The sequence below is a fragment of the Malaclemys terrapin genome, chromosome 10, assembly GCF_027887155.1.
Source record: "Malaclemys terrapin pileata isolate rMalTer1 chromosome 10, rMalTer1.hap1, whole genome shotgun sequence".
In the NCBI taxonomy this organism is placed as follows: domain Eukaryota; kingdom Metazoa; phylum Chordata; order Testudines; family Emydidae; genus Malaclemys; species Malaclemys terrapin.
This window is the reverse complement of record NC_071514.1, coordinates 30341110-30356141: the sequence shown is the minus strand read 5'-3', so window position 1 is coordinate 30356141 and position 15032 is coordinate 30341110. Positions and strand designations below refer to the sequence as shown.

Here is a 15032-nt window from a genome sequence, read left to right as displayed (position 1 = left end):
GCAGCCACCGCATTATTTGTTTGGGGGGAAATGTTCTTATCCAGTATTTTATTAAAGAAGACCCTCAACTTGAAAATCACACTTCTGGTTAGAAACATTACACATTCTGTAATCACAAGTAACCCCCAAGATTACTATATCTGAGAGAAGATAATGTCATTGTATTAGAGTAGCACCTTGAGGGGCTAACAGAGATTAGGGCCCCCATTGTGCTAGGTGCTGTACAAACAGGTAAGATGCACAGATAAATTAAGTGAATTGGTGAAGGTCACACTTGAAGTCTGTGGCAGAGCTGGAAATTGAACCTAGAACTCTTAAATTCCAATGCCTTAGCTGCAAAGTCTTAAGATCTCCCCTGGCAACTGTGTTCCAGTGAGGAAAATTATTTCTATTTATTTAATGAAGCACATCATATATAGTCAGTTCCACTGTTTCCCATGTAGAGTCAGTAGTTTTTTAGTTTTTCCCTTGTTATAAAGACCTGTATGAATTACAACAGGTGAGCAGAAGATCCTCTATAAAAATTATTTTAAAGGAATTAGAAAAAAAATCAGAGCATCCTATTTAACGGGTGCTAGAAACTGGAATATGTGACAGGTACTCATTTTAAAAACAATTAAATTGACTCTCTCTTTTGAAGTAACTTCTCGTGATTAATAGGAAAGTGATTTAGTTTTCTTTGTAAATGGTTAATTTTAATTAATTGACCACTGAAATAGTACTGTTTGAAATTCAGAGGAAATGTAATTAAAACAAAACAGTGATTTGTATAAATTTTCATTGCAGCTGCAGCTAGAAAAGCAGAAGGGAGAAATTCTCGGGGTGGTGATTGTGGAATCAGGATGGGGATCCATCCTACCCACAGTTATCCTGGCTAACATGATGAATGGAGGCCCTGCAGCTCGTTCAGGGAAACTAAGCATTGGAGACCAGATTATGTCTATTAATGGAACCAGTTTAGTTGGTCTTCCTCTTGCAACATGCCAAGGGATTATAAAGGTACCCAACACTTATATCTGTATACATGCATGTTTGTAGAGTGTGACCCTGCAGGGCTGAGATTGTGTCTTTGTAAAGTGCCTGGCAAATGTCTCACACTTATATGTGTAATAACAATACTTCCAGTTTTACTGGTGCAAGATAGACTCTGACATTCCAGGCCTTTCCTTTGAGCAGATTTTAATAGGGACAAGTGAGTGAAGATTATGTAAGGAAGAAGAGCTGCAAGAGTATTTCACAAGACTAAATAGAGCCAGACCACGCCGCACATATCTCCTAGAGAGGATCACATGTGGACCTCCACACTTACCAGTGTGAGGGAAACTCAGCTGTATCCACAGCACTATCCATCCTATGAACTGCGGAAGCCTTTCATTTGGACTCCAAATGAAAGGCTTCCGCAGTTCATAGGATGGATAGTGCAAGTGGAAGGGGTGGTGGACTGGAGGAAAGAGTTGGCAGGTCGGGAGATGAATCAAGTAGATGCAGTCTATATTCCCTGTAACCCCATGAAGGTTCCCCAGAGAAGATACAATCCCAGGTTGTATTATTTTTGGCCACTGGTGCTAGTACAGATTTATATCCACCAGGGTTAGTAGCAGCTGCCAGCTATTGATGACAGCTTGCAGTGTGCCATGTAATTCTGACCAGAGCAAGTCGAATTGACCTGGTGCTTAAAACTCTCATAGACTTTAAGGCCAGAAGGGGCCACCGTGACCATCTAGTCTGACCTCCTTCACCCTGCAGGCCACAGAACTTCACCTGCCCACTCTTGTAATTTGCCCATAATCTGTCTGAATTACTGAAATCCTCAGATCTTGATTTTAATAATCCACCATTTATTCTACTTCGTATCAGCAAGTGACCCATGTCCCAATGCTGAAGAGGAAGACAAAAAAAACCCTAGGGTCTCTGCCAATGTGACCTGGGGGAAAATTCCTTCCTGGCTCCAAATATGGCAGGGGTTAGACCCTGTAAAACCCTGAGCAAGTGGGTGATACCTGGGACACCAGCCAGATACCTGGGAAAGAATACTCTGTAGTAACTCAGAGCCTTCCCCATCTAGTGTCCCATCACCGGCTATTGGAGATATTTGCTAATAGCAATTGCAGATGGGCCATGTGCTATAGTAGGCAATCTCATTGTACAGTCCCCTCCATAAACTTAGCAAGCTCAGTCTTGAAACAAGTTAACTTTTTTGTTCCCACTATTCCTCTTGGAAGGCTATTCCAGAACTTTACTCTTCTGATAGTTAGAAACTTTCATCTAATTTCAAGCCTAAACTTATTGATGATCTGTTTATATCCATTTGTTCTTATGCCAGCGTTGGCCCTTAATTTAAATAATTCCTCTCCCTCCCTGATGTTTATCCCTCTGATGTATTTATAGAGAGCAGTCGTATTTCCTCTCAGCCTTCCTTTTGTTAGGCTAAATAAGCCAAGCTCCTGAAGTGTCCTCTGGTAAGGTAGGTTCTCTATTTCTCTCATCATCTTAGTAGCTTTTCTCTGCACCTGTTTCCAGTTTGAATTAATCTTTCTTAAACACGGGAGACCAGAATTGCACACACAATTCCAGATGAGGTCTCAGCAGTGTGTTGTATAATAGAGTTGGCAATTTCCTGGGAAAAACTAGTTTTGGACAGGGCGCTGGTAAATATCAGATTAAACTCAGTTTAAACTGGGAAAAATAATTGCATCTGCATCCAGCAAGTTCAGCAAGCATAGAACAGATCTTTTCAAACTTTGGATACATCTCTTCAAAACTGAGGAATAGGCTTGGTCTGTCCACAACATCAGAGTTGGTCTTCTGCTACAGAATAGTGCATGACCAAATGGACCTGGACTGATAGTCTGCAACTTTGCATGCTTCTGATTGCTTAATGCTCCAAACCTACAACTCTGCATATTGTTGTTTTCATAAATCAAATGTGTTTGAAGTTTGTTTATATCATATTGAAAACTGAAATATGAGTCATGACATGTGTAACTTCCTTGAGAAAATACCAAACCAAAATGTACACATTCTGATGTTCAGTATTATATATTTAGTATTACTCCCACTGTAGTTTTACTTTGTATTTGCACAATCCAAAATTAATCTATTAATCTCGTCTGATGTAACCATAATTTGAATATGTAACTAAAACTAAGTGCAATGTGGTGTGCGTTAATGAAACCGTTTTTAAAATAGAAAATACTTTAAATTGGGGCTAATTGGTTTTTCCTGCGGTGTTTAAAAAACATGATTTACCTGGTAAAAACTACTTCTGGTAAATACTGTCATCCCCATTGTATAATGGTAATAAATCTTCACTTTCTCTGCCGGAAATATCTCACCTGATGCATCCTAGGATTATACACCTCTACCCCGATATAACGCGACTTGATATAACATGAATTCGGATATAACGCGGTGAAGCAGTGCTCCGGGGAGGGAGGGGGGGCGGGGCTGTGCACTCCGGTGGATCAAAGCAAGTTCGATAGAACACGGTTTCACCTATAACGCGGTAAAATTTTTTGGCTCCCGAGGACAGCGTTATATTGGGGTAGAGGTGTATTAGCCTTTTTTACAGCCGTATCACATCGGTGGCTCATAGTCATCTGTGATCAGCCAATAGACCCAGGGCTTTTTCCTCTGCTGGTGCTTCCAACTGGTAAGTCCCCAGCTTATAACAAAAATTCTTATTGTTAGTCCATAAGTGCCTGATTTGCACTATTAAATTTCATGCCATTCTTATTACTCCAGTTTTCAAGGTCATCCAAACCTTCCCATATGATATTCTGGTCCTCCTCCGTATTGCTTTGTGTCATCCCAACTTTGTGTCATCTGCAAATTTTATTAGCACACTCCTGTTTTTTGTGGTAAGGTCTCTAATGAAGATGTTAAATAAGAGTAGTCCCAAGAATGATCCCTGAGGAACTCCACTAGATACCTTCCTTCAGCCTGACAGTTCACTCATTGGAGTCTCCACTTTAACCAGTTCCTTACCCACCTTTTGATTTTCATATTAATCCCCGATTTCTCCAATTTAACTAATAATTTCCCATGTGGAACTGTATCAAATGATATACTGAAGTTCAGGTAGATGAGATCTACTGTATTTCCTTTGTCCAGACAATCGGTTATCTTCTCAAAGAAAGAGATCAGGTTGGCTTGGCATGATCTATCTTTTGTAACCACATGTTGTATTTTATCCCAATAATCATTACCTCTGTCCTTAACTACTCTCTGTTTCAAAATTTGTTCGAAGACCTTGCATACAATTGAGGTCAAACTCACGGGCCTGTAGTTTCCCAGATCACTTTTGTTTCTTTTGTTAAATATAGGTACTGTGTTTGCAATCTCCAGCTATACAGTACACCCCCTGAGTTTACAGATTATTTAAAAATCCTTGCTATAGGGCTTGCAATTTCATGTGCAAGTTCCTTTCATATTTATGGATAGATATTATCTGGGCCCCCTGATGTGGTCCCATTAAGCAGTTTAAATTTGGCTTCCACCTCAGATGTGGTAATTTCTATTTCCATATCCTCATTCCCATTAGCTACCCTGCCATTGTCCCCAAACTCCTCATTACTCTCATTAAAAACTGAGGTGAAGTAGTCATTTAGGTATTCATTTAATCCCCATCATCAGTTCTTAGTGGTCCCACTTCTTTCCTTGTTTTCTTTTTATTTATATGGCTAAAGAACCTTTTAACATTGGCTTTAATTGTCTTTGCAAGGTCCAACTCTGCCTGGCTTTTAGCAATTCTCACTTTTCCTCTATACTTTCTGACCTATGTGAGTTAGTTTTCCTCACTGATCCCTTCCATTCCTTGTAGACTTTATGCTTTCTCTTAATAACCAGTTTGAGGTGCTTGTTCATCCAGTTTGGTCTGACAGCCTTCCCTATGAATTTTTCCCCGTGCTTGGGATGCAGGCTTCAGATAGTTTCTGCAACTTTGACTTAAAGTAATTCCAAGCCTCCTCCACATTCAGATCCTTGAGTTCTTCAGTTGACATCCCTAACTAATTTTCTCAATTTTTTTCAAGTTTGCCCTTTTGAAATCAGGGGCCCTAGTTGCAGACCTATTGTTGTTTATCTTTTCATTTAGTTTAAACTGAATTAACTCCTCATCACTCAATCTAAGGCTGTCCTCTACAGCCAGCTCTTCTATGAGGTCCTTTCTACTTATCAACTCTAAATCTAAAATGGCACCTCTTCTTGTTGGTTCAGTGACTGTTTAGTGAAGAAATCTGTCAGCTGACCCATCCACGACTATCTGGGCCCTACCATTATTAGTAGCACTTCTCCTCCAATGTATATCTGGGAAATTAACATGAGAGTTGTCCATATAGCCTAGTGTCCTGTCTTCTGACAAGGGCCAGTGCCAGATGTTTCAGACATAATGAACAGAATAGGGAAATTTATCAAGTGATCTACCACCAGTCATCCAGTCCCAGTTTCTGGCAGTTAAAAGTTTAGGGACACCCAGAGCATGAGGTTGCGTCCCTGTCCATCTTGGCTACTAGCCATTGATAGTCTTATCCTCCATGAACTTACCTAATTCAGTTATATCCAGTTTTACTTTTGGCCTTCACAGCATCCCCAGCAATGAATTCCACAGGTTGGCTGTGCACTGTGTGAAAAAGTTCTTTTTTATGTTTGTTATTGGGTGACCCCTGGTTGTTGTGTTAAGTGAAAGGGTAAATAACACTTCCTGTTCACTTTCTCCACACCATTCATGATTTGATAGACATATATCATATCGACCCGTAGTTATCTCTTTTCTAAGATGAACAGTCCCCGTTTTTTTTAATCTCTCCTCATATGAAAGCTGTTCCACATCCTTATAATTTTGCTGCCCTTCTCTGTACTTTTTCCAATTCTAATATATCTTTTTTGAGATGGGTCTACCAGAACTGCATGTAGTATTCAGGGTGTGGGCATATCAGGGATTGATATCATAGCATTATGATATTTACTGTCTTATCTATCGCTCTCCTAATGGTTTCTAACAGTGTTAGCTTTTTTGAGTGCTGCTGCACATTGAGCTGATGTTTTCAGAGAACTATCCACAATGACTCCAAGATCTCTTTCTTGAGTGGTAACAGCTAATTTAGACCTCATCATTTTGTATGTATAGTTGGGATTCTGTTTTCCAATGTGCTTTACCTTGCATTTATCAACACTGCATTTCATCTGCCATTTTGTTCTCAATCACCTAGTTTGTGAGATCCATTTGTAACTCTTCACAGTCAGCTTTGGACTTAACTATCTTAAGTCATTTTTTATTGTCTGCAGAGTTTGCCACCTCACTGTTTACCCCTTTTTCCAGATCTTTTATGAATATGTTGAACAGCACTGGTCCCGGTACAGATCCCTGGGGGACACCGTTGTTCACCTCTCTCCACTGTGAAAACTGACGGTTTATTCCTACCCTTTCTTTCCTATCTTTTAACCAGTTACTGATCCATGAGAGGACCTTCCCTTTTATTCCATGACTGCCTACTTTGCCTAGGAGCCTTTGGTTTTGGACCTTGTCAGAGGCCAAGTACACTTTTGAAAATCCAAGTACACTATATCCACCGGATCACCCTTGTCCACATGCTTGTTGACACCCTCAGAGAATTCTAATAGATTGGTGAGGCATGATTTCCCTTTACAAAAGCCGTGTTAACTTTTCCCCAACATATGATTAATCTGTGTTTCTGATAATTCTGTTCTTTACTTATAATTTCAACCAATTTGCCTAGTACTGAAGTTAGGCTTACTGGCCTGTAATTGTCAGGATCACCTCTGGAGGCTTTTTAAAAAAATCAGTGTTTTCGTTGTTGTGTGTTTTCTTGCTTGCTGTGTACCTGCTTGATTGAAGTTTATAGTGTGATCTATTTGAGGGGCTGTGTCCTGAGCCTAGTGGCCTGCAAGGCTGAGAGCTTCCACATGAGGTTCTAACCTGCCATTCTTTGATCCCTAATCCTTTTCGGATCCCTTGTTCATAAACAACCAGAGTAGCTAGCAAACAGGAGCAGGAAACTTTCAGAGGGGCTTTAGAGACTGAGCATGACAGCCAGTTACACCTAATAAACATTCTCTAAATTTAGGCCAACCCCTCCTTTCCCTTGCCTGCCTCGGACAGACACATCCCTTAGAGGGAGGATTTATTAAAGTGGATATTTTATATCCTAGTAAAGAGGAGAAGAGAGAAGTTGATAAAGTACAGGTAGGAAATGAATAGAAAAAGTTCAACGAAAGAGAGTCCTATTCAATTATATCACATGAGGGCAGACAATTAAATATTGACAAATTTTATAAGTGCTTGTTTACAAGTGCTAGAAGTCTTAAGTACTGAGATGGGTAAAATTGAGTGCCTGGTATTACATGAGGATATTGATAATTAGTTTCCCATAATCACAAAATTCCCAGTTGTAGTATTTAATTAAAAATACTGAAAAGGTCTCTATCTACACATCAGATCCCAGGGGATTTGTAGCAGACTCTAAGCACTATCCTGTTATGTTTCTTCCCTAAAGTGATTTTGACCCAAACAGATGCCATTTTACCCATTCCATCACTTCTAATTTCTATACAGTCTACCTTGCCATTAATGTACAATGCTGCTCCACCACCTTTTCCTTTACTTCTGTCTTTCCTGAACAGGACATAACTTCAATACCTGTATTCCGGTCATGACTACTATTTTACCATATTTTTGTTCTCCCTATATCCAGCACCAGTAGTTCTAGTTCCTTCATTTTGTTACCCAGGCTCCTTGCATTGATATACAGACATCTTATTTGTTTTTGCTTGGCTTCACCCAGATTCTTCGCCTGATTAGGTATAGTCGTTTTACTGCCAGTATTGCCTACCTGACTGTTACTGTCAGTGATGTTGGCACTGCCTTTCCTCTTGTTGTCTATTCTCCTACACTCTGTTGTTCCTTTATCCATTGCTGTATCCTCTTTTACTTGATTTTCCTCCTGGTTAATGTGTGAAGATTACATGAGTCTCTCCCAACCGTCTCCCTCGAATTCTTAGTTTAAAGTTCTTCTAATGAGACATGCCAACCTCCATCCCAGAAGTCTATTTCCCTCCCTACTCAGGTGGAGTCCATCCCATGAGAACAGTCCCTGTGAATGCCTCCCAGTGATTGACCATCCCAAAGCCTTCCTCATAGCACCACTGGCTGAGCTGTCTGTTGATCATCATAATCTTGTTTCACCTTCACTCTCCTTCTCTACAGACAGGTGGAATCCCAACCATAGAATCATAGAAGATTAGGGTTGGAAGAGACCTCAGGAGGTCATCTAGTCCAACCCCCTGCTCAAAGCAGGACCAATCCCAGTGTAGATCATCTGAGTCTCCCTTTCTTTAAGCGTCTTCCCCAGCCTGGCATAGTCTTCCTTGATGTTTCCAAGTGAGAATCTAGCAGTACCATTTGTTCCCATGTGAAGGACAATTAGTGGATCCTTTCCTGCTCCCATTAGGATCCTCTACAGCCTCATGTCCACATCCTCTATCTTAGCTCCCAGCAGACAGAACACTCATCTGTGCTTGGGATCAGCCTTGGTGACAGCTGGTCTGTTTTTCTTAATAGGGAGTCCCAGTCACATAGATCTGCCTCTTTCTGGAGTTGGTGCAATTCTCCAGCATTCCCCCTTTTGTTCTTTTTGGCTACAAATTGTCTTGTCTTCTGTTCCTCCTTGCAACCTTCTGAGAGCTCCTGGGGCTCTGAACTCTAGCTATCTCCATTGTCTCTTCCCCTCTTCTTGTAGACTAGTAGCTCTTCTCTTCTTCCTTGTTCTCCCAGCCTGCCTCTCCCTTTCATTTTCCAACTCAGCAAACCTGAGCCTCAGCTCTATTTCTCATTTACTAGCCTGTTTTTTCCTCAGCCTTGTTCTTATAATCATATGCTTCCACTGCCACTTTCCTTATCCAGCAATCTATCCTTACAGTTCTCTGATCCAGGCATGCACTTGCAAGTCCTGAGGTTCCCCTTTAGCCTCCTCTTTCCTTTCCTCTGTTAGCCACTCAAATCCCCTTTGAAACTCAACCATAGTTTCTAGATGCATCTCCAAACTTTGGATCTTCTCTTCCATCGGCCCTACCAGGTGGCATGTCATAAAAATAAAACATCTTTCAGGTACCCCCTCCATAATAATGTACATCCTACAGTTTCCACTTCCAGTCATCTTCATTGGGAACCAATCAGCACTACGACCCACAGTATTGCTAATGCTGTTGGAGGTGGTTCGGTGTTAATGATGGTTGGAAAATTTGAGATAATTTGTTAGAGCAGAGAAGGCCTTGGCCTCACTATCCCCATTTGTAAAATGGAGATTACAGTATCTTATTATGAGACATGTTGAAGATGCATCCTTTAATGATTATGAAGGGCTGTGAGATCCTTGCGTTGAAGGTACTATTTATATAAGAGTGAATTGTTATTGTTGGTAAGGTTTTGGGATGGCCAGCTGAACTAATAGTTTGGAAAGAGTCCCTGACTTCTTTCCTCAGGATCAATAGGATAATTTTCATTTAGAGTCGCAGAATGTTCCTTCATATGGGCAGTCCTATGTTAGTTGCAGCTGCAGGGGGAGAGGAATACAGGGTTTCAAGCTCAGCAACGTCACATACTTCCAGTGAGCACCAATTAGAACTACTTCAGAAAATGCTAACATTTGGGATATTTTTCAGGGTCTTAAGAACCAGACGCAGGTGAAACTGAACATTGTCAGCTGTCCTCCTGTTACAACCGTCCTCATAAAACGACCAGACCTGAAATACCAGCTGGGCTTCAGTGTACAGAATGGAATCGTAAGTTTGTACTTTATTGTTTATGGCTTTTATGTGGAAACATGTTAAAAAGCTAAATAACTGGAATATTAAAAAAAAACAAAAACATATTGTGTACTTTTTATGCACTTTGAACCTTGTGAGCTTCCTGGTTTATCAAGTAGCCTTGCAAGCAGTATATTTCAGAGGCAGAATGTTACATCTGTATGTTGTGGAGATAAGTGTGTGTGTGTAATGTTGTTTGTTGTAGCATGTACCCAAACACAAAGTAAACATTTGATTTTTAGGAGATTGGATGTCCTAGTATCTGTCTAGCAGAAGGAACAGATGGGAGGGTGAGAGAAGTAAAGTAGCAGTCAAGGATGTGACAGGCTGCTGATGTGGGGCATGCAGTGCAGTTAGGCTGTGCCAGTTGTTGAGGTCAGTGAGACCTAAAGTCACAAGCGTAAGTCCCATCCCTGAAGTATTCATTGCTGCTGATAGGCTTGAAGAGAAGGGGCTGTTCATAGCCAGTGAAAATTTGTGTAGAGCTTGTATGTGAGCTTGAGTCATAATCACTAAGACCATCATGCCATCAGGATATCTGTTTTCTGAGAATTCAGTTTGTCTGATCTGTACCCATATTCCACAAATACAGGACCTCTATTTTTCCATTTTGATCCCTTGATTTATCAAACCTTCATATTAAATCTACTGTATGTCGACATCCTTAAATCTACTACCCCTTTGTCTGTGCTTCCTCTGATCTACTATATACGATGTGGTGCTATGCCCGGTAAAACCTTTTCATTAGTAATATAACTTTAAATGTTGTTTGTAACATCTGTGGTGCTTCCCCATTCTAGGAATAAAGAATATTGTAAATACACTGTAAATAAAAGTAGAAGCATTGAATGGCAAGTTTTAAAGATTGTGCCCAATGCACATGCAGTGGAACTTACTTACATTGGTGCCTGTGGAGAAAAGGGTTAATTTTCAGAGGAGTTTCACAATAAATAGAGCATCCACTATTTAAAAAAGGGAGCTAGGAATAAGCCTGCTTCTCATCTTCCACTACCCTGCCAGTATGATATCTTTTTGCCTACAACTGGCTCTTTTACTCTGTTGTTTAGCTCTGGTAGTGGGTTGTTTTTTTTTTTTTTTTTTTTTTTTTGATCCTCTTACTTTTTTTATTTAGGGTATACATTTAATTTGAGCCTCTATTGTGGTGTTTTTAAATAGTTTCCATGCAGCTTGCAGGCATTTGTGTCTTGTGACTGTTCTTTTTAATTTCTGTTTAACTAGCCTCCTCATTTTTGTGTAGTTCCCCCTTTTGAAGTTAAATGCTACTTGTGGTGGGTTTCTTTGGTATTTTCTCCCCTACGGGGATGTTACATTTAAATTACATTATGGTCACTGTTACTGGGTGGTTCAGCTATCTTCACCTCTTGGAGCAGATCATGTGATGAATTTAGGATCAAGTCAGGAAATGCCTCTCCCCTTGTGGGTCTAGGACTAGCTGCTTCAAGAAGCACACATTAATGTACTCAGTCTATCTGGAGATAGTTCAAATCCCCCATTATTATTGGGTTTTTTGTTTTTGTAGCCTTTCTAATCTACCTGAGCATTTCACATGTCAGGGAGATCCTGGCCAGGTGGTCAGTAATATATTCCTATTGCTATACTCTGACTAGTCAAGCATAGAATTTCTGTCTGTAGAGATTCTTTGGTACAGTTTGATTCATTTAAGATTTTTTATTAAATTTGACTCTATGCTTTCTTTCACATATAGGGCCACTCTTGCACCAATGTGACCTCCTTTATATTTTGTACCGTTATTACTGTGTCCCATTGATAATCATTGTGCCACCAAGTTTCTGTAATACCTATTATATCAATGTTCTCATTGAATATCAGGCACTCAAGTTCACCCATCTTAGTATTTAGCCTTCTAGAATTGTATACAAGCACTTATAAAACTTGTCAATATTTAGTTGTCTGCTTTCATGTGATGTAACTGAATGAGAATCTCATTCATTGGACTGTTTCTCTTCAGTTCCTACCTGTACTTCATCAACTTCTATCCTCTCCTCTTTACTAGGATATAGAGTATCCCCTTTAATAAATCCTCCCTTAAGGGATGTGTCTGTCTGAACCGTTTGCTTCTCCACACCTGTCAACTTTCACAGTTCCCCTCTGAATCCCTCCGAAGCAGTTCTGGAGTGAGCTTGGGCAGAATGGGGGAGTAATGGGCACAGATGGGAGCGTGTGAAACATTTCTCCCAACTACAGTCAGAAAAGCTAATACAGACTGAGGCACAGTCTGTATTTCTCTCCCCCTCGCCACTTCCTCACCTCCTTCATCTCCACACACTTACCACCCTAACTGAATTGTCAGTGTCACAGCTGTTTCAGTCCATGGTGGTTTGGCTCCACCTAGTGGACATTTACCATGTTCACCATTTGGTGTAAGGTCATAATTCAGTTTGAGTTAGTCTCAACATTCACAATTACCAAATTCACGAAACAAGACTCCGCATTTATAGTAAGTGGTGAAGAATAAGAAGGACCTGCAATGCAATTCAGTTATGAAAAGTCACAATTTGGATTTGAAGGCCAAGAACAACTGGCACACGTACTCTAAGTTTGATTTATATTTTAAAATATGTGCCTTTAATAATGTAACTCTCTTATCATTTGACTCTTTGCATTTTAAAAAGTAGAATTTTCTAATTACTAGATATGTGATTATAAAGGATCACTGGGCTCAAAAAAAAACCCCACAAAACACAGGCACTTTTTCCTCTTGATTCAGCATTAGCTTAGAGAAGGGATAACTTGCCTGAATGGCTGTAATTAAATGTCCTCCACTTCAGTGCCATTATCTTGTTATGCATGCATCTGCTAGTTATTTACATGCCTCATCAGAACACAGGCTTGCTGTATTTGCTTTCATTCTGCTTATCTCCTTTGTGCAGGATGTAAAGCCATTACATTCCTGAATGGTCTGTAAACAACCTGAATGTATTTAAAAAAAAAAAAAAAAGCTTTTTAGGCTGGGTTTTGTTCCCATAGCACATCAGAGAGACGTGTACGGTTGGGAAGGATGAAAAGCAGGCAACTGCAGCGCTTCCCTATCTCTGTAGGATTTAATTTCCTTGCTCAATGCAGAGCTGTGCTCTGGGAGACACTTTCTGGTGCTCTGCAAACAGTTGGCTGGTCAGGTTGTGCTAGCTTCCCTGGTTTCCAGCTGAGGGAACTGGAGCAAATGGAAGGAGATGAAAGGAGCAGAAGTAGAAAGTGTAGAACAAAAGCAAACCGTTCTTTCTCCAAAGTCAGCTAAAAATGCATATGTGATGGAAGAAGTGGCTGTAGTTGCCACAGAGATGCTGTGTCATCATGAATGGGGAGGGAGGTGAACATGAGACAATCTCTCTCAAGATGTGGTTCACCATTTGTGCAAAAGCTTGGGAGCAACTTGCTTAGAAATGATGAAGGCATTTAAATGTAATAATTCCCCTCTAAAGGGGCATTATGTTTGTGGTTCATGGGTTAAATCAGGTTGGTGTGTGTCCAGTCCTATCTTTACTATTGATATTTATCACTTTTCATCTATAATTTCAAAGCTCTTTACAAAAGAGGGGTTCTGTTTTAAAAGTGCATTAAAATGGCTGTAACTTAGCAAGTGATTAATATTTTACTTTTTCCTTCATCTTACGCTTATATATAGGGAATTCCCCCCTTTCATGTATATTTAAGATATACACTTAACAAAATGTGTGCTGCAGGATTTAAATACATGCAGTACCTAACATTCAAAATTATTTCAGTGAAAAAATAAACGCTGTATCAGGGTTTAGCCATTTGCTCTGAATAAATGGTTGAAGAGCAAAGAATTTAACTGGCAGAGTTTTACTCTTAATATATTCCTGTCCAGTACACAGTGGGAAAACTGGAATAAAACTCGTTATTTATGTAAGTGCTAAGGTTTTCCCTATATTACAGCTTGTCACTTAACACAGTGGAAAATCTGTAACAGATGAAAAAAACCATACAGATTTAGTTCCATCTTTGTTCTCCTACTTCCCCCCCCGCATTCCTCCAGAAAATAGGATATAGGCCAGAGGTGAGTAAACTACGGCCCCCCTGGCCCCTGAGCTCCTGGCCCTGGAGGTTAGCCTCCGGCCCCTCCCCCGCTGCTCCCCCTCCCTCACAGCCTCAGCTCACTGTGCCGCCAGCGCAATGCTCTGGGTGGCGGGGCTGCGAGCTCCTGGGGCAGCGCAGCTGCAGAGCCCGGCCTGACCCAGTGCTCTGTGCTGCACGGTGGTGTGGCTGGCTCCCGTGGCTGCCTGTCCTGGTGCTCTGGGCGGCGCAGCTGTAGCGCCACCAGTCACCGGTGCTCCAGGCAGCGTGGTAAGGGGGTAGGGGAGTTCGGGGTGGTAGTGGTCAGGGGGTGGGGTTGTGGCTAGTGGTTGGGGCGGTCAGAGGGCGGGGAACAGGGGGGTTGAATGGGGGTAGGAGTCCCCAGGGGGCAGTCAGGAAGGAGGGGGGTTGGATGGGGCAGTGGGGGGCAGTCAGGGGATAGGGAACAGGGGTGTGTGTGGATGGGGCAGAGGTCCCGGGGGGCGAGAAGCAGGGGGAGTTGGATAGGGGTTGGGGGCCAGGCAATACAATTTCAGAAACCCAATACGGCCCTCAGGCCAAAAAGTTTGCCCGCCCCTGATATAGGCTCTTGACCACAAGAATTAGATCCAGATCAATCATGCTTTATTTAATCATCTCTGGGGCTGTCACCATGTTCAACAAATACAGCAAACTATAAACATCCTGGCTCAGTACACCTTTGCCTGAACTTACTTAATGGTAGTACCCCTTTTCTGAACTTGTCAATTGAATCTGGTACTGTGGCCACATGGACTACATGGGGTATGCTGCCATGTATCTTGAATTCTGATGGAAGCTTAACAAGTTAGAATGCTAAATTTTCTGGTTTTGGTTGTATTCATTCTGGAGATGGATTCAGATCAATATGACTTTATTAGCTATTTTTGGGGAAGGGAGGTGTGATTTTGGGGTAGCATATTTTAGCCCAGGATGCTTATGCTCTCTACAGTATGAATCTAGTCTCCTTGTCAGCATGTTTTTTAGTTGTAGTTTGTTGTTCTTGTCCTTTTTTTCACTCACATTGATGCAATGGACAAAGAGTTGCAGAACGAGGGAACAAATCAGCATATTGTTGTTCTAGATCCATTCCCGTTTTTGTACATTGTATTAAT

General features: G+C 41.1%; 1 protein-coding gene across 4 annotated transcripts in view; it reads left to right on the top strand.

Annotated features, from left to right (window-relative positions):
• The window catches only part of APBA2 (amyloid beta precursor protein binding family A member 2), a 208514-nt gene that overhangs the window by 181093 nt on the left and 12389 nt on the right, over positions 1 to 15032 (top strand). For all 4 annotated transcript variants that reach the window (XM_054042568.1, XM_054042565.1, XM_054042566.1 and 1 more), the window contains 2 exons: positions 787 to 999; positions 9679 to 9798. In XM_054042568.1, coding sequence (XP_053898543.1) covers positions 787 to 999; positions 9679 to 9798 — 333 coding nt within the window. The remainder of the gene's footprint in view (positions 1 to 786; positions 1000 to 9678; positions 9799 to 15032) is intronic.